Source organism: Salvelinus namaycush, chromosome 15, assembly GCF_016432855.1.
Source record: "Salvelinus namaycush isolate Seneca chromosome 15, SaNama_1.0, whole genome shotgun sequence".
Taxonomy (NCBI): domain Eukaryota; kingdom Metazoa; phylum Chordata; class Actinopteri; order Salmoniformes; family Salmonidae; genus Salvelinus; species Salvelinus namaycush.
This window is the reverse complement of record NC_052321.1, coordinates 24,094,022-24,118,118: the sequence shown is the minus strand read 5'-3', so window position 1 is coordinate 24,118,118 and position 24,097 is coordinate 24,094,022. Positions and strand designations below refer to the sequence as shown.

At 42.6% G+C, this 24,097-nt stretch overlaps 2 protein-coding genes across 4 annotated transcripts; both read left to right on the top strand.

The window, feature by feature from the left end:
* Positions 1–1,269: 1,269 nt before the first annotated feature.
* LOC120060331 (heat shock 70 kDa protein 4L-like) lies at positions 1,270–14,274 on the top strand. 3 transcript variants are annotated; one of them, XM_039009546.1, is made up of 19 exons: positions 1,271–1,654; positions 3,097–3,154; positions 3,295–3,435; positions 3,694–3,816; positions 3,977–4,076; positions 5,591–5,724; positions 5,843–6,087; positions 6,184–6,260; positions 6,398–6,549; positions 6,709–6,815; positions 6,952–7,085; positions 7,640–7,836; positions 8,613–8,687; positions 8,775–8,918; positions 9,513–9,638; positions 9,769–9,876; positions 10,073–10,192; positions 13,052–13,213; positions 13,332–14,274. In XM_039009546.1, the coding sequence occupies exons 1-19, from the start codon at positions 1,548–1,550 to the stop codon at positions 13,512–13,514; spliced, it is 2,493 nt and encodes an 830-aa protein (XP_038865474.1). In that variant the 5' UTR covers positions 1,271–1,547; the 3' UTR covers positions 13,515–14,274. The 3 variants fall into 3 exon arrangements, with proteins under 3 accessions (XP_038865475.1, XP_038865474.1, XP_038865476.1); XM_039009548.1 differs by having other exon boundaries at positions 1,547–2,885; XM_039009547.1 differs by lacking the exon at positions 8,775–8,918 and having other exon boundaries at positions 1,270–1,654.
* Positions 14,275–14,611: 337 nt separating this feature from the next.
* Positions 14,612–23,578, top strand: LOC120060330 (serine/threonine-protein kinase PLK4-like). The gene is made up of 14 exons (XM_039009545.1): positions 14,612–15,033; positions 15,779–15,874; positions 16,310–16,405; positions 16,555–16,669; positions 18,873–19,851; positions 19,960–20,051; positions 20,179–20,513; positions 20,627–20,731; positions 20,844–20,946; positions 21,505–21,654; positions 21,797–22,025; positions 22,572–22,665; positions 22,786–23,036; positions 23,197–23,578. The coding sequence occupies exons 1-14, from the start codon at positions 15,004–15,006 to the stop codon at positions 23,294–23,296; spliced, it is 2,775 nt and encodes a 924-aa protein (XP_038865473.1). The 5' UTR covers positions 14,612–15,003; the 3' UTR covers positions 23,297–23,578.
* Positions 23,579–24,097: the final 519 nt, after the last annotated feature.

Sequence of the window (24,097 nt, the reverse complement as noted above, 5' to 3'; positions counted from 1 at the left end):
ACTTGGATTAGCTAACACAACATGCCATTGGAACACAGGAGTGAGGGTTGCTGATAATGGGCCTCTGTACGCCTATGTAGATATTTCATTAAAAATCTTCAGTTTCCAGCTACAATAGTCATTTACAACATTAACAATGTCTTTACTGTATTTCTGATCAATTTGATGTTATTTTAATGGACAAAGATATTTGTTTTTTTATCGAAAACAAGGACATTTCTAAGTGACCCCAAACTTTTGAACGATAGTGTACATGGGGGTGAAAAGTGAGAAAGGTAGTGGTTTTTGAGCATGCACACGATCCCACAAGTCCAGAGATATGAATGAGTCCAGTTGTTGACAGGCAGAGAAAGCGATATTGCTCTCTGCCACTGCCTGAGGGAGACTGCAAGTATATTGTGACCTGTATAATCAAGACAATTGGTAGATGTCCGGCCCCCTAGTAACCTTGAAACCTATCAGGTCACACAGGTCAGAGAGAGTTTGAGAGGCAGGTTTATGGTACCGCCTAGACTCTGAGGCTCAGGTCATGGGAGATGGGGAGTGGAGTGTGCAGCTCATGGTTGTGAGGTGCTGATAACAGTCATCGGCAGGGACTTCGTAACACTGCATTCACGGTAAACTCTGCATATGTCGGTTTAATCGGAAATTATTTTTACATTTCTATTGTGCAATCTGTAATCTGGACATGTCCTCCCCACATACTGAAATTGTGTTTTTATCCGCCACGGTGTTATCATTGGAATGTGATACAAAACGAGGCAACAGTGTGCTTTAGAACCATGTTGATGCCATGTAGCTGTCTGGTAGGCTGTTTGGAGTGTATATCCAATTGGATAAAAAAATAATATATATAATTATAATATTATGTCCCCCCCACTTCTAAAACCAAAGTTGCGCCCCTGATATTAAGGACAGATAGTGGAAATTATTCTTATACTGTAATAATTTACACCAGTAGCCAAACTATATGTAGTGGTCTGCAAATTGCATTTGCATTTTGCCTAATGGCATGCTTCTCATGGCAAATTCACTTATCCCTACACCAGCAGACAATGCCCTACCTACACTGTCACTCATGATGTAAAGGCTGGTTCCCTTTCTAGGATTTCTAGATTTTTCTTTCAAGGATTTCTAGATTTTTCTTTCGTATATGTTCTGTCGCACCAATCAAATACACCTTTGGTGACATGTAACCAATAACAGATAGCAGAGGGCGGGTTCTAAAGGCATTCCCGACTGCTCTTTGCGCATGTTTGCTTGGATTACCGGTTGTTACGATTGAAATTGAGAGAATCCTGTGGACATTTTCCCTCCCTGGGATTAGGCTGAGTGAGTTGGCTATAAAGATTTGCCTTACATAATAGCTAGTAGCCTAATTCAGTTAGAACTGTAAGAGCAAACTGTCTCAAATATATGCTGAAAACGAAAGACACAATTTAAAATAGCCTACAGTCTCGCATAGTGGAATATTTTATTTTCTCATTGGAAAGGTGTCAAGTGTCAATCGTTACGGAAAATTGCGCAAACTAACAGCTACACTCATTATGTCAGTAGTAGGTATTGATGTGGGTTTCCAAAATTGTTACATTGCTGTTGCGAGAAGCGGCGGGATTGAAACCATTGCCAATGAATACAGCGACAGATGTACACCGTAAGTATACCATTGACATCAATATATAGAATGTGATTTTGCAACGTAATGTTTGCGACTGGATGCTCGCTGTAGCATACCCTGATGGCGTAGTGATAAAAAATGCTCCATCAATGGATGTTTCATGTGTTATGATGAATATCTTACATTGGATGACATTACATTGGATTGTATTTTTTCTTTCATGTAAATGTATAGCCTATTTATAGTAATATTTGCAGTTTTGGTTATTACAACGTTATAACGTCTCCATTCTCAGAAGTCTTTGTTGCATGTTCATTTACCTAATGACCTCTCTTAATAATTGCAGCCGTCTACGTAGTGCTTGGAATGTGGCCTTTTTAGTTTCATTTTACACCTTTCTATCATATTCTGTGAGACATGATATTTAATGCATCGTCATAGCCTATATCGACATTTGACCAAATTGTTCAGCATTAGAATATATTGTATTAAATCTCATGTCATATAGTTTATTTTTTTTATGAATATCCCTGCATTACTCTATTTTTCAAGTAAGCGTTGTTGTGTTGTCCTTTTTTATTCAAAGCGCATCAGCTAAATGTATAGCTCATTTTATTTCTTGCGAGTATCATTGAATTTGCTTGGAATTGACTGCTGTCATAAATTTTTGCTCACAGACTTAAAAGTACTGTATGACAAATTCCCATATGGACAGAATAATTTGAACAAAGATAAATATAGGCTATAGATGGGCTGCTTGTAAGCCTACTGTATGTAGCCTATGTGAATATGACTATCACACACAAATGTTATGACATTGGATTAGGTGACTGTGAATACATGGGTATTTAGTTTATACCAATTCCTCTCAAAACTGCAATCTTCCCCTGCTCCTCCTAACAGGCCACTATGCAAGGTGCACCAATACTCTGCGTGAGTGAGAGGGAATGTAATGCCCTGGGTTTTATTACAGGATGTTCTTGCTCAGCCTCATTCACAACAAATTTTCCAAATAACTTAACATCTGCCATCAGACCAACTGCATAGCCCACAATCACAATGCCAATTGGGAATAATCTCAGACATAACATAGCATTGCAGTGTACAGCTCTCATACAATGAATTTGATGATGAGGAGAAGGAGGGGGAAGATGGGTAGGTGGAGCAGAATGAGACCTTCAATACCAGTTGACGGAATTGAGCCTTCCATTCAAGGAACCTGGATCACTCTGTGTCAGCAAGACAATGCAATGAGCTGATGGAGGAAGTGAGTCAGTTAAATGAGTTTAAAAAGTTATATTTTAAATGCGGATCTTCCTTACTCTTTGAAGGTGAACTGTTCTGTCTTACTGTCCTAATTTTTAGTTTCTTCATAGAAATTCACTTAATAATCTGCAGATGTTCAACCTCCATTGCCTACTATTAACCAATAGGCCTATATTATATTTTTGATGTGTTTATTTGTTTGGGTTCCCCAGGGCTTGGGTGTCTCTGGCCTCCAAAAACCGAACCATTGGAAATGCAGCCAAGGGTCAAGTAAGATGATCAAATGAGAACAGTTTTTATAATGTAGTACTATTATTGTGCAAATGTAATTTTGCAGATCAATACTTTTTTGGAAATGGTCAAATTGGTCAGCATCAGATCACATGACTAATTTTTTTTATTTATTTCAGATTATAACAAACTTTAAAAACACAGTCCATGGCTTCAAGAAGTTCCATGGCAGAGCGTTTGACGACCCATATGTCCAGGGGGAGAAACCCAAGTTGCCTTACAGCTTGCACAAGCTGGCCAGTGGCAACACTGGAATCAAGGTAACACCACTGTAGACTTTTCCACTGTGTTCCCTTTTCACTGCACTCCATTTTGAATATGTTCCCTTTAGCTCCATCACCCCAAGCTCCATTGTCATTATGTAAATTACCATTGTTATTTTTCTCAATTGTTTGTATTTACCAATGTGTTTGACCTCCTAAACCATCTTTTTTAACCAGCACTGACACCATCCTCTGGTTTCAGCTGGTTTTGATATTGTCTAAATAGTCTTAACTAAAACGGTGTCCCATTCATAGGTCCGTTACCTGGATGAGGACAAAGTGTTCACAATTGAGCAGGTAACAGCAATGTTGCTGACCAAGCTGAAGGAAACTTCTGAGAGCGCCCTGAAGAAGCCAGTTGTGGACTGTGTGATCTCTGTGAGTGACAACAATATATATATACTGTAATACACTGCAAATGAAACTAGTCAACGTAGTATCAATATGCTACACGTGAATATACCTTGATATTAGCCAAAGTCATTTTTTTCATCCCATTTCAAGTTGATCATTTTCTAACAAGAGTTTTGTTTCACAGGTCCCAAGTTTTTTCACCGATGCAGAGAGGAGGTCTGTGATGGACTCCACCCAAATTGCAGGGTTGAACTGTCTGCGTCTGATCAATGACACCACGGCAGGTCAGTGATTCCCACAGAGTCATTAAGGTCATATTCTGTGATGGATATGTCTATAGCACAGGAGGTTGGTAGCACCTTAATTGGGGAGGAGGGGCTCATGTTAATGGCTGGAGCGGAATTAGTGGAATGGTATCAAATACATAAAATACATGGTTTCCATGTGTTTGATGCCATTCCATTTGCTGCGTCCCAGCCATTATTATGAGCCGTCCTCCCCTCAGCAGCCTCCACTGGTTTATAGATTTATTGGTGGTAGTTGTCTAAATCATTCATGTGTATTTAATTGTTTCACATTATTTCCACCAACAACTTTAGTTGTTAAGGAATATCATTATCCCAAAATAGGCTGGAGTTCCCTAGAGACAGCTGTTTTTCAAGTCTTTGTTTTCTCACCTGTAATCAGCAGGTGCTCCTTTGTAGGAGCAATGTATAGGCCTATAAGCTGCACAAACATATCATTGTATAAAAATATATATATTTTATTGTCTCATACACTGGGTAAGTGCATTGAAATGTGTTGTTTTACAGGGTTACCGTAGTAGTACGGCACCTCTGGAGCAAATTAGGGTTAAGTGCCTTGCTCAAGGGCACATTGACAAATTTTCCACCTTGACAGCTCGGGGATTCGAACCAGTGACCTTTCGATTATCTGGCGAACGCTCTAACCGCTAGGTAACCTATTATGTTATATTAGGTTTAGGGGACCAAAATGACTTGACAACACATACATTACTTCTAGTCATTTCCATCCACTAAAATGCTCTTATTCATGCAGTGGTGTAGGGTTAGAGCAGGGGTCCCCAATTACATTCAGCCGCTGGCCGATTTGTTTCTTGAGCGGATGGTCGGGGGGCCGGAACATAGTTATAAATTATTTGTACACTGCAAATTGACTGCAAGAAACCCCAAACAGATATAGTATTTGACAAAAACATAATAATTTCAAACCTTGATTACATTGGGATACGATCACATGTAATAATAATAATAATACGAATACATTTCATTTGTATAGCGCTTTTCATTCCAGTGTTCTCAAAGCTCAAAACAAATACTGGTAATAAAACGAAATACAATAAAAACATCATACATTTAGAATCAAGGCAGGGCATAGCAATAGTAGGCTAGGTGCTAAAATGACTTTGCAGATTAGGACTATAAAATATAAAATAGTCTGTAGAAATGTGTTTCAAGACCCGTTTTAGAAGTTCAGGTTGATGGAGCGGCTCACAGATGGTCAGGGAGAGCAATCCATAGAGGAGGGGCAAGGGAGTAGAAGCCTCACTCCCCATAGTACGAAGACATGTCTTGCGGACTCAAAGTAGTATGCCTCGATTTATGCATGGGAATACTTAGGAAAAGATTTCCTAAATTAAAATCACTTTACGCTCATTTCCTGGTGATTGTACAGTCTTTTATGTCCAAGAACATTTATTTTTTATTTTTTACAAAGCCTCTTATTGAGGAACCCTGCATTAGAGTGTCTGTCTCAATTTGTTGTTTCTAAATGGCAGTGGCCCTGGCCTATGGGATCTACAAGCAGGACCTGCCCACCCCAGAGGAGAAGCCACGCAATGTGGTGTTCGTGGACCTGGGACATTCATCATTCCAGGTCTCCATATCAGCCTTCAACAAAGGCAAACTTAAAGTGGGTTCTTCTTCCTAAAGTAGCAGAAGCAGTCTATCACTATTTCTCACTATTTCTCACCTGTATTCTTCTTTATCTCTTCCATATGTAACCCCTAATTGTCTGGTCAATTAACCAGGTACTGGCCACAGCCTTTGATCCCTACCTGGGCGGGCGTAACTTTGATGAGGTACTTGTGGAGCACTTCTGCGAGGAGTTCAAGGCAAGGTACAACCTGAACGTGAGGGAGAACCCCAGGGCTATTCTGCGGCTGTCTCAGGAGTGCGAGAAACTGAAGAAGTTGATGAGTGCCAACTGCTCTGACCTTCCCATTAACATTGAGTGCTTCATGAATGACATTGATGTGACAGGCAAGATGAACAGGTACACATATGGATTTGTGACTCCTTTGTTTAGCTTCCTATAGAGATGTATATGCAATAATAATCATTCCACTTTCCCCCTTCTTTTCTTTTTCAGAGTCCAGTTTGAGGAACTGTGTGCCCCATTCTTGATGAGAGTAGAGGCGCCATTGAAAGCAGTTATTGAACAATCAAGTATGTCATTTTTATAAAATCTAATTTGATTTAGTTGATGAACATTCAGTGATAGAGACAGTACATTTTAATTCAATAGTAAAACTGAAAATGTATTATTTGACCCTCTCTCTGTGTGTGTGTGTGTTTTGTGTCAGAGCTGAGCCGGGATGAGATCTATGCAGTGGAGGTGGTAGGAGGAGCCACCAGGATCCCTTCCATTAAAGAGAGAATCTCCAAGTTCTTTGGCAAAGATGTCAGCACCACACTCAACGCAGATGAGGCTGTGGCACGGGGCTGCGCTCTTCAGGTGCTCACTTCCCTCTCCTCTTACAGTGAATGAAACTTCAGCCATCAATTTTATATGCAGCTGATGAATAATTTGCTGGAATATTTGGTGTGTAACAAAGTGATTGTGTGTTTGTGTCCTTGTTTTGGTGTGTGTTTGTTTATGTATGTGTGTGTGTAGTGTGCAATTCTGTCCCCAGCTTTTAAGGTGCGTGAATTCTCCATCACTGATGTGGTTCCCTTTCCAATAACCCTACGCTGGAAGTCCCCCACAGAAGATGGAGTCGGGTAAGGGCACATACTGAGCTGGCTCTATAGAAAGAAAGGTTCATTTGTGGGTACTGTGTTGTTTGTAATAAGATGAGAAGACATTACAACACAGTGATTTCCAGGTCCTCATTCAACACCACTGTCTGTTCTACAGAGAATGTGAGGTGTACAGTAAGAACCATGCAGCACCCTTCTCCAAAGTCATCACCTTCCACAAGGACGAGCCCTTTGACTTGGAAGCGTTCTACAGCCTCCCACAGGAGCTGCCTTACCCGGACATCAGGATAGGTACACCTGCTTATTCAACTAAGCCCTCTGCAGTTTATAGAGGTCTTCTTTCATCGTTGATGTACCTGTTCAAGGAATTGGAAGGCGGTCTCACTGAACGTAAAATATTTAGCTGTAACACCCTGGCGGGCACTTAGCTATTCTGCCTTGAGATCCCCTTACAAGACAGCTACTATATGTCTGTCCTGTGGTTGGCCATCTGCAATTGTTTCTTGGTGGCCTACCTGATAACGAACATTTAAACCATATAGTGGGGGTCTCCCATCTGGCTGATAATTAGGACAGGCTTAAATCTCCCATGGAACACTGCATCCCTATGACTCACGGGAGTCATTTACAGAGCAGAGCTGTGTGTGTGTGTGAGAGTATGTGTGTATTATAAGGGGGTCTCTCAGGTGCGATTTCAGTTTGAAAGAAGCGCAATGACTAGCTAATCAGACCTCATCCTCCTTCCCCTGTCAATTCTCCAGTGTGTTTGTGTAATTTCATGTGACTCCATCAGGTGTGACATTTGAATATCTCTCCACCTGCCTCCTCCTCTCTGGCTTTCTCAGGGCATTTTTCTGTTCAGAATGTGGTGCCCCAGCCTGATGGAGACAGCTCCAAAGTGAAGGTCAAAGTGCGCATAAACGTGCACGGCATCTTCAGTGTTTCCAGCGCCTCCCTGATCGAGAAGCAGAATGGTGAAGGAGAGGATGTTCAGATGGACATGGAAGCCACTGTGCAGAATGAAGGAAGGCCAGAGGACCAGGTAACAGAAAGAGAAGGAGTGTGAAGATTCACCTGAATTTCACACTCTATTTTAAGATTTAAGAACGCATGGCAAAGAAGCCATTGTTTAATCTTTCCATTTGAATGTCTTATGTCTAAGACATAGAGCACTGATATGACTTCATGTCTTTACCTGTGTGGTTATTTTTACTCAAGCCCATTTACTCTCTATTCCTGGCTCTTGAAGCTGCACCCCTTTCCTCCCATTGAAGATGACATCTATAACGATATGAACTATATGTGGGAGGTTTTGTGGTCTGGTCTCATCTGTGGAGCACTGGTCTCATTAAGGTTCATCACATTGAGCCTGAGAGAATGTGTGTGTTTGTATAACCGGGCTTGGCAGTGTGTGACGCCAGAGGATACATGTAGCCAGTGGAATAGCTATTAAGTTGAAAATACTTTCCACATCTTCATAGCTCTATCCTTCATAGGCTGTGCTGTGCCTGTGTCTGCTATAAAAATCATCCTCCACTCCTTTGATATGATCAGTATGTCAGTGTATTTGAATGTGTTATTCATACAGATTATAACATTCTAATTGGCATCCTTGAATAGTAGATAGTTTGATTACGTTAACAGGAGGGGTGTGCTGCTTGAAGTAAGCTGGTTTATATAGACGTTGGTGTAACATCATTAATTACACTACTAAGGTGTTCCATGAGTCAAAGCTACTGTCAGTAGAGCAGGAGAGCAGCCAAGCGTTGATTTTAAGATTCAGGTGATGTGGTTGTGACGGGTGTCCTACTGTCTCAGACTAAAATGCAGGTGGACCAGGAGGGTCAAGGCCAGGGGGACCAGCTGAATGAGGACGCCAGCTCCTGCAGTAAGGTGAGTACGTGCATCGTAAGAAACTATAATTACACTTAAACTTTTATGTCTTGTGAAACATAAACCGTTTTAAATTTCCCAACAAAGAACGGAGTACCTGGGGAGAAGCAGGACCCAGCATCAGGGGGAAGCAAGCCTAAAGTAAAAGTGAAAAGCACTGACCTTCCCATTCTGGCCAACACTATCAGACAGCTGGACAGGGGGGTGCTCAATGACTTTGTGCAGTATGAGGTGAGTCACTCTGAAGGCCCCGACTCCCCAGCAGCTGAGTCAGATTCTCATCGAACCAAGAGAAAAGACTTACTGTAATGTAAAACTTACCTGCCTTGTTTAGTTCAAAGACATAAAACACAAGTAGTAAGGGTTTCTGTAGGAAGATGAATCATCTGCAGCTTTGGAACTGTAAAGGCATGTTCTGCATTAGTTGTCTCATTCATGTTTTATCTATGTTGTACACTTCTACAAACCTGGCAGATGATGTAGCTAATGTGCCCTATATTTCTGTGTGGCCGCCTGGGAGTGGGTATTAGAGGAAGCGGAAGGCTGATTTTGGCTCTCATTGTTGCCGACGTCAGTGTGCTGCTAACAGTTTAGCTTCCCTTCACTGTCCCTGTTCCCATACCGGGCTTGAACCAGCGATCCTCTGCTTCGCAGCACACGTGACAGCCCTCCTTGAAAAGATACTAACCATTTGAGCTATACAAAAGGTACCCATTGGATAGCTCCATTGGTGACATTTCAAGCTAGCTGTGGAGTGAGCTTATGGCATGTTCTTAACTCTGTTACACGTATCTCACTTTGTCTCTTTCTCTCTGTGTCTCTCAGGGCCAGATGATCGTCCAGGATAAGCTGGAGAAAGAGAGGAATGATGCTAAGAATGCTGTGGAGGAGTATGTGTACGACCTGCGGGACAAACTGTGTGGCATCTATGAGAAGTACACCACGGAGGAGGTAAGAACCTAGATGAACAGTTTCCTTTTAACTAAGAAATAAATACGGCCACATTGAACAAAGAATAAGTCTTTGCAATACATAATGTGTTTGCTGATACCTGTTTTGGCCTTTCTCACCTTTCAAAAAGGACAGTAATCGTCTGACACTGATGCTCGAGGACACAGAGAACTGGCTTTATGAGGAGGGAGAGGACCAAGCCAAACAGATCTATGTGGACAAGCTGGAAGATCTCAAGGTTAATGTTTATTTAGCATAAAGGATTTCTATATCTAGCTTCCGCCTGCACCAGTCTGCTATTATAGCAGTTCTGAAATCAGGAGAAAGAAACATGAATAATAAACAAATGTATTTGGGGCATTTAGGTGAACAGCCTGAAGGTTTAGGAACGTGACTTGATTTGAGTGATTTATTTGACTGATGTCCTTTTCCAGAGGTTTGCCCAGCCCATTCATGACAGGCACAGGGAGCAGGAAGACAGGCCGAGGGCATTTGAAGAGATGGGCAAGATGATCCAACTTTATATGAAAGCTGTGGAGCTTTATAAACAGAAGGTAAAAACTGGAATCTTTTTATGTTATAGTTCAGCATCCTTTCATCCTTGAGCATCTTTGAGATCTCTTAGTTTTTTGGATAGTACTGAAAGGCATTGAGGGAGTTATTTTACCCTGCCCGTGTTGAACTGGGCAATGGCCCGTCATCAGGCGAAAGCGGGGAGGGAGGAGTGCGCTTCTCAAATGGAACAGTAATATGCGCCGCTTGGTCATGTTGTCAACAAGGCAGTATGGTGCAACTTCCAGAAACATAGACCACCTCTTTTCCATAAAATAAATGTTTGTATTTTCAAATTAGTTTTCATTGAGAAGGCACATCACTTTTGTTTTAAGCCGACTTCGCCGTCGGACAGAGTGGGGCACCTGGCTCGCGCCCAGGAGGCACCCTGGTTCCAAATCTAACGCAATCAACTTTCAGCCATTGCATAACACATCTACACGGGCGCCCGGGCGGGATTAATCTAACCCCCTTCCACTTTAGAAACATTTAACCCATTCTATGATTGAAATGGTTTCGCTCCTCATTGGGAACATGGTTTCTGTGGAGTGATGTCATTACAGCTCAGTATAAGACACTAAGAGATAATTTATGCTTGATCAGAAAATGTGGTCAGAGGCGTCGTATGGATGGTGTGACGCAGTTGCGGAGCCTCCAGAGGCACGCAGTACCGCATCGCCGTGAGCCTCTCAGATCTTGTAACAATGCGGAGGGCTCCGTATAGCTCCGCATTGTCTTGATTGGTTGACGGTAGGTGAGGGCACGAGGTCCTGTATAAACACAAACTCACTTCCTTTACAACTTCCTTCACAACAGCTCTACACTGCTCGGCGAAGCGCAAGAAGTATGAATGCCCTGACTTCTGCAGAGACCATATCACCTTAAATGCTGCATGACCAATGCAGACGTCAGATTGACCATGCAGCGCCTTTAAAGCTCAGTGTGAGATGCAGTGAAATGAAGCTGAGCCCATTTACAATGCCTCTATTTCTCTGTGAACTACTACAGTCGTGGCCAAAAGTTTTGAGAATGACACAAATATACATTTTCACAAAGTTTGCTGCTTCAGTGTCTTTAGATATTTTTGTCAGATATTACTATGGAATACTGAAGTATAATTACAAGCATTTCATAAGTGTCAAAGGCTTTTATTGACAATTACATGAAGTTGATGCAAAGAGTCAATATTTGCAGTATTGACCCTTCTTTTTCAAGACCTCTGCAATCCGCCCTGGCATGCTGTCAATTAATTTCTGGGCCACATCCGGACTGATGGCAGCCCATTCTTGCATAATCAATGCTTGGAGTTTGTCAGAATTTGTGGGTTTTTGTTTGTCCACCCGCCTCTTGAGGATTGACCACAAGTTCTTAATGGGATTAAGGTCTGGGGAGTTTCCTGGCCATGGACCCAAAATATCTATGTTTTGTTCCCCGAGCCACTTAGTTATCACTTTTTCCTTATGGCAAGGTGCTCCATCATGCTGGAAAAGGCATTGTTCTTCACCAAACTGTTCCTGGATGGTTGGGAGAAGTTGCTCTCGGAGGATGTGTTGGTATCATTCTTTATTCATGGCTGTGTTCTTATGCAAAATTGTGAGTGAGCCCACTCCCTTGGCTGAGAAGCAACCCCACACATGAATGGTCTCAGGATGCTTTACTGTTGGCATGACACAGGACTGATGGTAGCGCTCACCTTGTCTTCTCCGGACAAGCTTTTTTCCAGATGCCCCAAACAATCGGAAAGGGGATTCATCAGAGAAAATGACTTTACCCCAGTCCTCAGCAGTCCAATCCCTGTACCTTTTGCAGAATATCAGTCTGACCCTGATGTTTTTCCTGGAGAGAAGTGGCTTCTTTGCTGCCCTTCTTTACACCAGGCCATCCTCCAAAAGTCTTTGCCTTACTGTGCGTGCAGATGCACTCACACCTGCCTGCTGCCATTCCTGAGCAAGCTCTGTACTGGTGGTGCCCCGATCCCGCAGCTGAATCAACTTTAGGAGACGGTCCTGGCGTTTGCTGGACTTTCTTAGGTGCCCTGAAGCCTTCTTCACAACAATTGAACCGCTCTCCTTGAAGTTCTTGATGATCCGATAAATGGTTGATTTAGGTGCAATCTTACTGGCAGCAATAGCCTTGCCTTTGAAGCCCTTTTTGTGCAAAGCAATGATGACGGCACGTGTTTCCTTGCAGGTAACCATGGTTGACAGAGGAAGAACAATGATTCCAAGCACCACACTCCTTTTGAAGCTTCCAGTCTGTTATTCGAACAATCAGCATGACAGAGTGATCTCCAGCCGTGTTCTCGTCAACACTCACACCTGTGTTAACGAGAGAATCACTGACATGATGTCAGCTGGTCCTTTTGTGGCAGGGCTGAAATGCAGTGGAAATGTTTTTTTGGGGATTCAGTGCATTTGCATGGCAAAGAGGGACTTTGCAATTAATTGCAATTCATCTGATCACTCTTAACATTCTGGAGTATATGTGAAAATTAATATTTGTGTCATTCTCAAAACTTTTGGCCATGACTGTACACCACTGCTCTGTTGGGATTGTGCTAATTACTTTCCTTTTCCATATTCAGGACACCTCTGATTTCCTTGTTTAGTCTTATCAGTCCTCTGGGGCCTGTACACACTTTTCAAAGCTGGTTAGGTCATTGTCATAGTAAAGTAATTTTATGAGCAATTGTGACACTATTATGACTTAATCTGTCTCTGGGTTTAACCCAGGATGTATGTAATAAACCATCTTTGACATTTTTATTAATTGATTTGTTTGTGAGGGCATAGACGAGGTGATTTACTTAATGAGATAGAGGTGTGCTATCTCTAATTGTTTTGTTTCCTATCTACACTCAGGATGAGCGTTACCAGCATCTGAATGCTGAGGAGATGAGAAACGTGGAGAAGTGTTTAAATGAAAGCATGGCCTGGATAAACAGCAAGATGAATGCCCAGAGCCAACTCACCATCGCCCAGGACCCAGTCGTCAAAGTAGCAGACATAATTTCCAAAATACAGGTGTGTGATAAGTGTGAATGATTCGACCATATGACATACTATTGGCCCATCGTCACCAGGTACTGATTATTTTACTAATATGGCATCCACCTATCTTCCACATATACTTATACTTTAGGAACTGGATGAAGTATGCAACCCAGTTGTCAACCGACCGAAGCCCAAAGCAGAGGATGTGTCAGAGGAGAATGACAAGAGCAACGGGGCCCATAACAGCCCAAGGCAAGGAGCTGGCGGGAGGGGAGCAGCAAAGGGTAGCAACCAGACAAAGCCTCCTTCAGCAGAGATGGAGATTGACTGAGCCCCTCTGCCAAATAAGCTCTGCTACCAGCACTCTAGCTCCCATCAGACCATTTTGACAAGGTCTACCCAAACATACAGTACAAAGTGTATCCGGGACCATTTTTCCATGTCCATCACCACTCAATGGGCTGTTTTGTGCACTTGTATTCAGAGTCCCCCTGTTCGATTTTTTTCCTTTTGATCTTTTTTTGACTTTCTCTAGTATGTTACAACTGTGTGCTCCTCCCTCAGAGGTTAGACAATACCTTATATAGTCATTAACTGTAAGATTAGATATAGATGAAAACCATGCTGGCTCTCCTGAAAACAGTTTTTCCTAACCATACGTGTTTGCATTTCAAAAGTCCCATAAGCATCAGATCTCTAAGGTGACTCTTACTGCACATAACCTTGTAGTGGAACATAAGTAGAATTACTGTCTGAACAATCGCAATGGCTAATTAAACTATTAGTAAAATATGTATGCAATAATACATATTATATATATTTGTATTTCATATATGAATTTGAAAGGATGTATGTATGCCTAGATACTGTAAATATTATTTTAGTAATTTAAACTGGCCAGTGCCTATAGTTGTGTATATAGAGGATACATTCCTAGTGTTGTTAGCAAAGAGAGAAGAGCAATGGGCTGGATGCCTATTCCTTTACTTATTTTCATGCATTTCCATATTTTGAGTCATGACATTTAAAGACGGAAAGTAATAAATGTATAAATAAATAAATGTATGCACTCACTAATGTAATTCGCTCTGTATAAGAGTGTCTGCTAAATGACTAAAATGTAAATGCATTATTTGTCTTTAAGACAAACATTGTACTATTTCATTCCCGAGAGGCGCAGCGGTCTAAGGCAATGCACCTCAGTGCTAGAGGTGTCACTACAGGCAATGCACCTCAGTTCTAGAGGTCACTACAGACCCCTGGTTCGATTCCAGGCTGTATCACAACCGGCTGTGATTGGGAGTCCCATAGAGCGGTGCACAATTGGCCCAGCGTCGTCCGGGTTAGCGTCATTGTAAATAAGAATTTGTTCTTAACTGACTTGCCTAGTTAAATAAAGGTTAAATAAAAAATATAAATGTATTTGACTAAAGTGCTAAAAAAGTGTACTCAATGATCTTCATCTTATTTTAGACTTTTATGCTACAAAGCAATTTTAAATGTCAAGTTACTAGATGAGAAAGTTGTTTTCACAGAAGGAGGACCAAATGTTATTTTAAGGCATCTAGTGCTTTTTGTTCCTGAAAAGCTCTCCTTAGCTTGAGAAGGCAACATTTGCTTGTTGCCATATGACGTATACAGTCACCTGACCACGAGGGTAACGGGCGGATATTTTCAAAATGGAAGAAATACGAAAGTTTTGGAGGGGCAACATTCATTTGTTTTATCAAAGGTCGTTTACGGCCGCTGGTGAGTTTACTTGGATGAACATGTTTTGAATAATAATTTTGTATCGATTGGGAAGACAAGTAAGAAGCAAGATGAGTGTTTCAATCGGCGATAAAATCGAGGTGAGTTGTCGACCTAGCTAACCCGCAGCTAATACAATACAATTAGCTAGCAAGCGAACGTCAGTTGTCTACAACCGTTACCAACTTTGCATAATTCGTAGTCAGCAACGCAGACGAGTAACTTTTATTTAGCTAGCTGGTGGCTAAAACTAGTAGCACTGGCTACTACAGCCGAGTTGTTGTTGACTATTTTGACTGAGACATGTCCCCTGCGATTTACCGCAACGGTTTATTGTTGCCAGGTGACCGGTACCACAACGCCTGCTCATTAGCGGGAAGAGAGCCGGGATAATTAAAGGTTTTGGTTGGCTATATGACAGAGACAGGTGTTTTGATGTTTTACTTCTGACGGTTGGCTAGACATAACGACCAAATGGTAACGTTAACATTAGCCACAGTTGTTGTAGTCTAGTACTCAGTCACTGTATGTCTAGTCGGCTACATGACACATATCAGAGAGAAGATGTTCGACAACGTTTTTAAATATTTATTTGAAAACCTGACAACTAAATGCAAAGTCAGTGAAGATGAAGAGAGAATCTTATTTACAGCTGGGGAGCTAAAGATTGAGGTATCACATCAGAATCATCCTCTGTCAAAAACAGCTGACGGGCAAATCCATTTGTTGGACATAGGCCTAGCTATAGGACATATTCTAGTCCTATTTGTTGTAATGTAAATATTAGCTTATTGATTTTGGATTTATATATTGCATATATGTGAATGTTTTCATTCTCTTTTTCAGGATTTCAAAGTTCTCACCCTCCTTGGTAAGGGCTCCTTTGCATGTGTTTACCGGGCAAAGTCAGTGAACACTGGCTTGGAGGTGGCGATCAAAATGGTAAGAACGTACAATTTTTTAAAAGTTGCTATACAGTCCACATCCAATTACTTTTATGATGTAAGCTTGTTTCATGCTGTTCCTGTATCATCATATGGTAAAAACACGTAAGAACTCATCAGCACAAAGTGTTTTTTGTCAAGTGCAAGCAAACAAATCACTGGTTTAGAAATATTGACAGCCTACACAGTGAAGACTTATCCACTCATCATCACCATCTCACTACCAGGTGGCGTTTAGCAGAGTCTTGTATTTTTCCTAAGCCCCCCTCCCAGGGGTCACCTGGGGACTGTTGGAAGTGTAGACAGTCTGTTCTGTTTCTGGATAGCTCTCACTCTCTTTGTGGAAGACCGATCGTTTGTTTACCACAAGACTAAAGCAGTGTATTATAATGCTCACTGTATAATTATCTCTATCATTCCCCTCTCTGTTCAGATTGACAAAAAAGCCATGCACAAATCTGGTATGGTCCAGCGCGTGAGTAACGAAGTGGAGATTCAGTGTCGATTGAAGCATCCGTCAATACTAGAGGTAAGCATGGTTGAACTTTGTTGGGCCTGTTTTGGTATATCATTGTAGTGCTGAAATTGGTGCTACTTTAATAAGTTCTTATTTACTAATTTACATAACTGTGTTAACCCTGATATAACATTTCGGCTTGTAATTTTGCTATTTTGCAGCTGTACAACTACTTTGAAGACAGTAACTATGTGTACTTGGTGTTGGAGATGTGCCATAATGGAGAGATGAGTCGATACCTGAAAGACAGGAAGATGCCCTTCTCAGAGGATGATGGTCAGTCTCATTGTTTACCTGAGAGTGCATTAGGCTTGGGCGATCTACCGGGTTTATACCGGGGTATTTCGAAATACAGATGGTATGAATTTCAATTCTGTTTAAAAAAATATACAATAATAAAAAAAAAAAAGGTTTGTTGGGGACTATAAGAAATCTTACACCGTACATCAAACCGGCCGCGCGCGCCATCGTGCACAAACTGATTTTGTCCCCCCACACCAAATGAGATCACGACACGCAGGTTGAAATATCAAAACAAACACTGAACTAATTATATTAATTTGGGGACAGGTCAAAAAGTATTAACCATTTATGGCAATTTAGCTAGCTAGCTTGCAGTTGTTAGCTAATTTGTCCTATTTAACTAGCTTGCTGTTGCTAGCTAATTTGTCCTGGGATATAAACTTTGAGTCCTCTACTCCGACAATTGATCCACACATAATACAGTCAACCGAATTGTTTCTAGTCATCTCTCCTCCTCCCAGGCTTTTTCTTCTTTGGACTTTATATGGCGATTGGCATCTAACTTTCTTAGTTATCATGACGACCGACCAAACAAAGTTCATCTTTCAATCACCCACGTGGGTATAACCAATGAGGAGATGGCAAGTGGGTATCTGCTTCTATAAACCAATGAGGAGATGGGAGAGGCAGGACTTGTTCAGCGTCACAAATAGAACTGACTTCTATTTTAGCGCTTGGCAATGCATTTTGCTCGTTGGCGCACGCGAGCAGTGTGAGTGCAATAATTGAATAACATGTATGTTTAAATTTATTTTGCAACGCGAGCGGTGTGGTCAGCATGTAAAATAGATTATATACAGCTAAGTGGCTAGATGTCCAGATCAAGCTTCTTGGTTACAGCAGAGACATTCAATTCCCTCCTGGATCAAGATCCCTGTTGCCTAAAGGTTTTGTGCGCCAAGCTCATTATTATTATTATTATTATTATTATTTACTTCATTTAAAAAAAAATGTGCCCCTTGTGTGCACATTCGGTAATACCCTATCCCCCGGTATAGGGCTGGGCGATATGGCCTAAAATATCTCAATTTTTTTCTTTAAATAAGCTGTTGTACAATTTAAAGTTCAAACCCACTGCATTTTAAAACAGTCAGCAATAATCTAATGAATTCAAAGCTTGTGTAATTATACCTAGGCTGAATATATTCCTTCCACAACCATAAGACCCACTAATAACTATGAAAAAAATTATCATTCATCTGGCTTTCAGGTCTGTCTATAAAAATTAAATTTTTGTAACAAATTTAACCAGAACCATGCATAATGCACATTCACTAATAATGTAGCAGGAATAATAGAAAATGAACACCAGTCTCATAAACAATCTCTTAAGCACAAGCCCATGTGCTAGTGAGTAGCCAACTAATATTTATATTTCAAGTTTAGCCAATTTGGATCACGCGCGACAAACTCAGCATACATTTTACAGAATGATTGTTCATTGGTACATATGTTTTAGTAGTGTCTGCTCTGCTCAAAATTTGAGGAGTTGAAACATAAACAGGGTAACTTATTCTCTATTACAGTAAAATGATGTTTCGGTTTCCATATGACCGACTCTGTTGGACCCAACCTCAAATGCAAATAGCGAGTTGAAACCGTTTGTCAGAGAGAGGAAGTGATCTCTCATCTTGGTTGTTGTGAGTGATAGAGGGGAGGGGCTTGGGAGAAAGAGGAGATGCGAGAGGTTTCATTCACCAAAATCTGTCAAAAATAAGCCCAGTGCGTTTCTATGCTAAGCTTGTCGCCTGCCTTCCTGCCTTTGGGACAACGACTCTCATTGTTAGGGCGGAAACATGAGCATCTCATCATTATATACAGATCTCTGGTGTAAATGGGAAGGTGCACAGCACAGATGGAGCGAACGAGACAAGACCAAAAAGTGGACATAAACGCTCATAAAAATAAATAACAAAAAAAACTTGATTCTACAATTCAGGCATTTGTAATATTGCTCAAAAACATTAAATTAGAATTGATCAAATTAATTTGATATATTGCCCAGCCCTACCCTGGTATGGTACCGAAACAGTATGACAATCTGGATACCGCCCAACCCTAGAGTGTGTCAGTGATACATCTCTTAACATATGAAATCTACATTAACATGTCTTGACACCTGTCCTCATTTCCTTTTATAACAGTTGTTTTCATATGGTTTTTTTTCACGTTACAGCACAGCACTTCATGCATCAAATAGTGAAAGGTATGCTGTACTTGCATACACATGGCATCATGCATCGGGACCTGACCTTGTCCAACCTGCTGCTGACGAGCAATATGAACCTTAAAATAGCTGACTTTGGCCTGGCCACCCAGCTGAAGCTCCCCAGCGAGAAGCACTTCACCATGTGTGGCACACCCAATTACATCTCCCCAGAGGTGGCCACCCACAGTGCCCACGGCCTGGAGTCTGATGTCTGGTCTCTGGGCTGCATGTTCTACGCCTTCCTGATGGGCCGGCCCCCATTTGACACAGACACGGTGAAGCACACCCTCAACAAGGTGGTTCTGGGGGAGTATGACATGCCCAGCCATGTGTCCCAGGAGGCCCAGGACCTGATCCGCCAGCTGCTGAGGAAGGACCCTGCGCAGCGGCCCAGCCTGTCTGCCGTGCTGGACCACCCCTTCATGACCCAAAGCCTGCTTGCCAGGACCAAGGAGCTGAGCCTTGGTGAGCCAGGCTCCATGGACAGTGGCATCGCCACCATCTCTACAGCCTGCACCTCATCCACCTCAGGCAGCAGCCGTCTCCAGAGGAGAGCAGCCAGACATGTGATCGGACCTGCCCTGCCCAACCGCATGGCACCTATCCCCACACTGCCCCGGCCGCCAAGCAGCGCCTGCTTTGAGGGGGTTGAGCAGTGGCAGCAGCACTCCGATAGAGTAGGGAGGAGCAGGGCAGTTCTGGGCTGGGAGAGTGGACGTCCCCACTCCCGGTACCTACGGAGGACTCACTCCTCAGACCGGTCTAGCTCCTCTGTCATTCCAGCCCAGGGGATGGGGCAGGCAGAGCTGGAGAGATGCCACTCTGAGGAGATGCTGACTGGGTCGGAGAGACTGGCCTTTCCCATGTCCTCCAGCTATAAGGACACTCCACAACCCTTCGCAGAGCATGTAAGGCTACCATTGGTGCCTGTCAAACAGACAGCTAGGTAAGATGTGACCCAGTGTGATGTAATTAATAGAATGTCATTTTTTAAATTAAGATGGCTGCGTCTGTCTGACTAACTGATACATGTATGTACCCTTTATTTCCTCAGCTCAGGATGTTCATATTCTATACAGCCACCACATCCACTAAACCTGCAGTTACAAGAGTCAGAAGGTGTACAGAATTGGTTCAGTAAAGAAGGTATAGTACACCTACTCATTTATTTGCTGTATCTTAATCTTATATCCCAATGTAAAGATTTAAAAGCTATAAAATAAAGATTTTCTCACAAGCTTGACCGCATTGTTTGTTCATCCTGCCTCACCAGGCCTGTTTCCGAGGCCCACGGATGTCACCTCTCACAGCAGCAGTGGCAGTTTCCATAGTGGCAGGGAGCCTCTAGGTGTACACAACACCTGGAGTGACAAACCGGCAGGCAGAGGCACCAGTCCTCACCTCCACCTCCACCACAACCAGCACCACCTCCACCACACCTCAAACACTGACTCCTACAGGGAGAATGGGCAACCCGGTCATGGGGAAGAGCTGCAGAGTCTGTCCAAACCAAGTGTAGAAAAGGAGAAAAAGTCCCTGAGAAATGTGCTCCCTCCTTTGTGTGCCTCAAGACTGAAATCCATCAGACAGAAGACTAAAAACGCTGTGGTAAGACAGACATACACCCTAGTTATCCCCCTGTCTTTTCAACTGATCTACTTTCAATGACAGTGCTATGCCTGCCTGCCCTACAGCTGTGGTTTCTGTCTCCTTCTCCCCAGGTGAGCATTCTGGATACAGGAGAGGTGTGTATGGAGCTGCTCAAGGGCCAGGGCCCCCAGGAGAGGGGCAAAGAGGTCCTCAGGATATCCTGTGATGGTTTGATGGTGAGTTTCAGTAATAACACAACACTTCATAACCTTCAGAGAAGATGTATCATGGTATGTCTGTGAAATAATGGCAAAACACTAATGTCACCCTTTGACCATGATCCTGTAGGTCACTATTTACCAGCCCAATGAGGGGAAGGGTTTTCCTGTGCTAGACCGCCCCCCTGCTCCCCCTGAAGACATCTTGATCTGCAGCTATGAGGACCTACCGGGTACACCTCAATACCAGACAGTGACGTCTCGCAGTGACATGATTTAAAAAACACAATTTGGGGTCTCCCGAGTGGCACACCAGTTTAAGGCACTGTATCGCATGCAGTGCTAGATCCATTACTACAGACCCGGGTTCATTCCTGGGCTGTGCCACAACCGGCCTTGGCCGGGAGTCCCATAGGATGGCGCACAATTGGCCCAGCGTTGTCCGGGTTGGGGGAGGGTTTGGCAGGTGGAGCTTTACTTGGCTCATCGCGCTCTAGTGACTCCTTGTGGCGGGCCGGGTGCCTGCGGGCTGATCCCGGTCTCCAGTTGAATTGTTTCCTCCGACACATTGGTGCGGCTGGCTTCTGGGTTAAGCTGGCGTGTGTTAAGAAGCGCGGTTAGGCGGGTCATGTTTCGGAGGACGCATGCCTCTCCCGAGCTCGTTGGAGAGTTGCAGCGATGAGACATGATCGAAAAATGGGGTAAAATACAAAAGATGTAAAACCACAATTCGATAAATATGTTGGAAATCTGATTTCAACTAACCTTTGTCCTCTGTTTGTCTTCAATAGAGAAGTACTGGAAGAAATACCAGTATGCCTCCAAGTTTGTGCAGCTGGTGAAATCAAAGACTCCCAAAGTTACCCTCTATACCAAATATGGCAAGTGTATGCTGATGGAGAACTCCCCCAATGCAGACCTGGAGATGTGCTTCTACGATGGTGAGGATCATGTAGAAAGCATTAATTATATGAAACATAATGACCTTGAAGGATAAGGTGTATTTTCCTTCTGAGATTGAAACGTTGTTGCACAGTTAAACTAAATCATCCTGACCTGTGGTCCCCCTCTATGCTGTGACAGGAGCAAAAACCCACAAGACGTCAGAGCTGGTCCGTGTGGTGGAGAAGAGTGGGAAGTCGTACACGGTGAAGGGAGAGGTGGGTCTGAGTGGCCTCAGCCCAGAGAGCAGGCTGTACGTGAAGCTGTCTGACGAGGGCCACAGCATGTGTCTGTCTCTAGAGACTGCAATCACTGCAGAGGAGCAGCGCTGTGCCAAGAGCACTCCCTTCTTCCCCATCACCATCGGCCGGTGAGCAAGAGAGCATGACTGTCTGTTAATGCTGGACATTGTCACGTTTGGAAGCACTTAAAGGGACATTTCTAAAATGTTCAACTTCATATTGATCTCCAGCACCACCCCAACATCAACATATGTGAAAATGGTGCATTTCTATGTTTTGTAGTAAAAAAGAGAGGAAGATGAGTGTTTCCAATGACATCATCAACCAATTAGACAATTAGTAGGAAATGCCTTCTCATAATTGGTTAAAATCACATGATGCTCATTGATGTCATTGGAAACACTTATCTTCCTCTTGTCTTTTTTTACTACAAAACATAGAAACGTGCCATTTTCACATATCTTGATGTTGTGGTGGTGCTGGAGGTGACGAATATGAAGCTACATTCTTTTGACATTTCCCTTTAAAGAAAGCACCATGTTGCAGAATGCAGACACTATTTCAGTTCTAATCAGTCAGTCATACTTTGCCTCCAAACAGTTTGTTGAGATATCCAGTCACCTGTCAGTCCCAGTCCTTGTCACTAATCTTGCGCATCTGTTTATCCCTCCCAGGAGACCTGCCATCCCAGACTCTCCCTGCCCCTTGGGCGGTGATGCCCCTGTAGATGTGGCATCACCGCCCAAGCACCCACACATTACTCCCTCTGTGAGTTTCTCCCGAAGCAACATTTCACATTCTATCAACTAAGCTATTTATTCTATCCATTTTTATTTAGGAAGTGTAAGATATTTCTGGTTGAATCTTTTTCTCTTCTCTAAACTTCAGATGATCTCCTATGATGGGTCTGACTTCACCTCGGCTAGCGTGAACAAAAACTGCTCTCCGCTGTCGGTCAAACAAGACCACACAACCAACACAGGGAAAGTGCTCAAGTCCGTCTTTGTGCCAAACATTGGTTGGGCCTCACAGCTGACCAGTGGAGAGGTGTGGGTGCAGTTCAACGATGGCTCCCAGCTGGTGGTGCAGGCAGGGGTCTCTTGTATTACCTACACGTCTCCAGAGGGACGGACCACCAGGTACTGAACACTTACACAGCACTGACCCATGGCTTCACCACCCTTTCATACAGTACTATGTCAATGTCCATCTTTCGTCATTTTGATATAAAATGATTGTATTTGAGGAATGGTAGTTGTCAACCCCTTTTTTCTGACATGTTCATGCTTGTTGCTCCAGGTACAAAGAGAATGAGAAGTTGCCAGAGCTTGTGAAGGAGAAGCTGCACTGTCTCTCCACCATCCTGGGCCTGTTAGCCAGTCCAGCAGCACGCCGCTGAATCAAACAACCTCAGCAGCATTGCAACGTCCCAGTACAATGCTGTTGCAGGGAGGAGACGCTATTATAGGCTTTATACCGTGACATACATACCTCAAGTGTGCTTGTAAATATTGTTTTTATGTACAGACAAAATTATGAAAATATATATTTTATAAAGTGCCCATGTTGTACAGTATAATCTTGTAATTTTCTACGTTGTCAAACCATAATCTCCATGAAATGTCAGATGCATAAAAGCTGAAGCAATAAACATCTGCAGGCTGGGTAGAGTTCAGTCGCACTTGTGTTCAGGGGTCTTTTGTTCTTTCTCACTTTTGCATCAGCATGAAAGTAAATGTTTACAACAAACTAAAATATTAAAGGATGAGCTGTTATGTTAGCATACCTTACTGGTGTATGGTATTGACATGAGGCCTATCAAGTGTGAGAAACCCAATACAACATTGTGGGAATTAATTTAATAACAGACATTTGTTTCTCATTATCTGGGCTGAAGCACTAGAATAGTAGTGGCAATTTCTCAACGATACTGGTTATTTAAAAAAAGGGATTATTCTTCCCCTGTTGGTTTAGTAAAGTAAATTTAAAGTCATTGTTTAGAATTAGTTTCTTTAAAGAACTGATACATTTCCAAGTGAACATTCAGGTGGAAGCTGAAAGCACAATGACATTGTCAGGGTGAAAAAATGATAAAGGTTGTAAGTAGGGGTAATATTTATTTCCCATTTAGAAGCACAATGAAAAACAATGCGAGACACAGTATAGTTGTGTACAGAAATGTCAGTGTTTTCACAACATA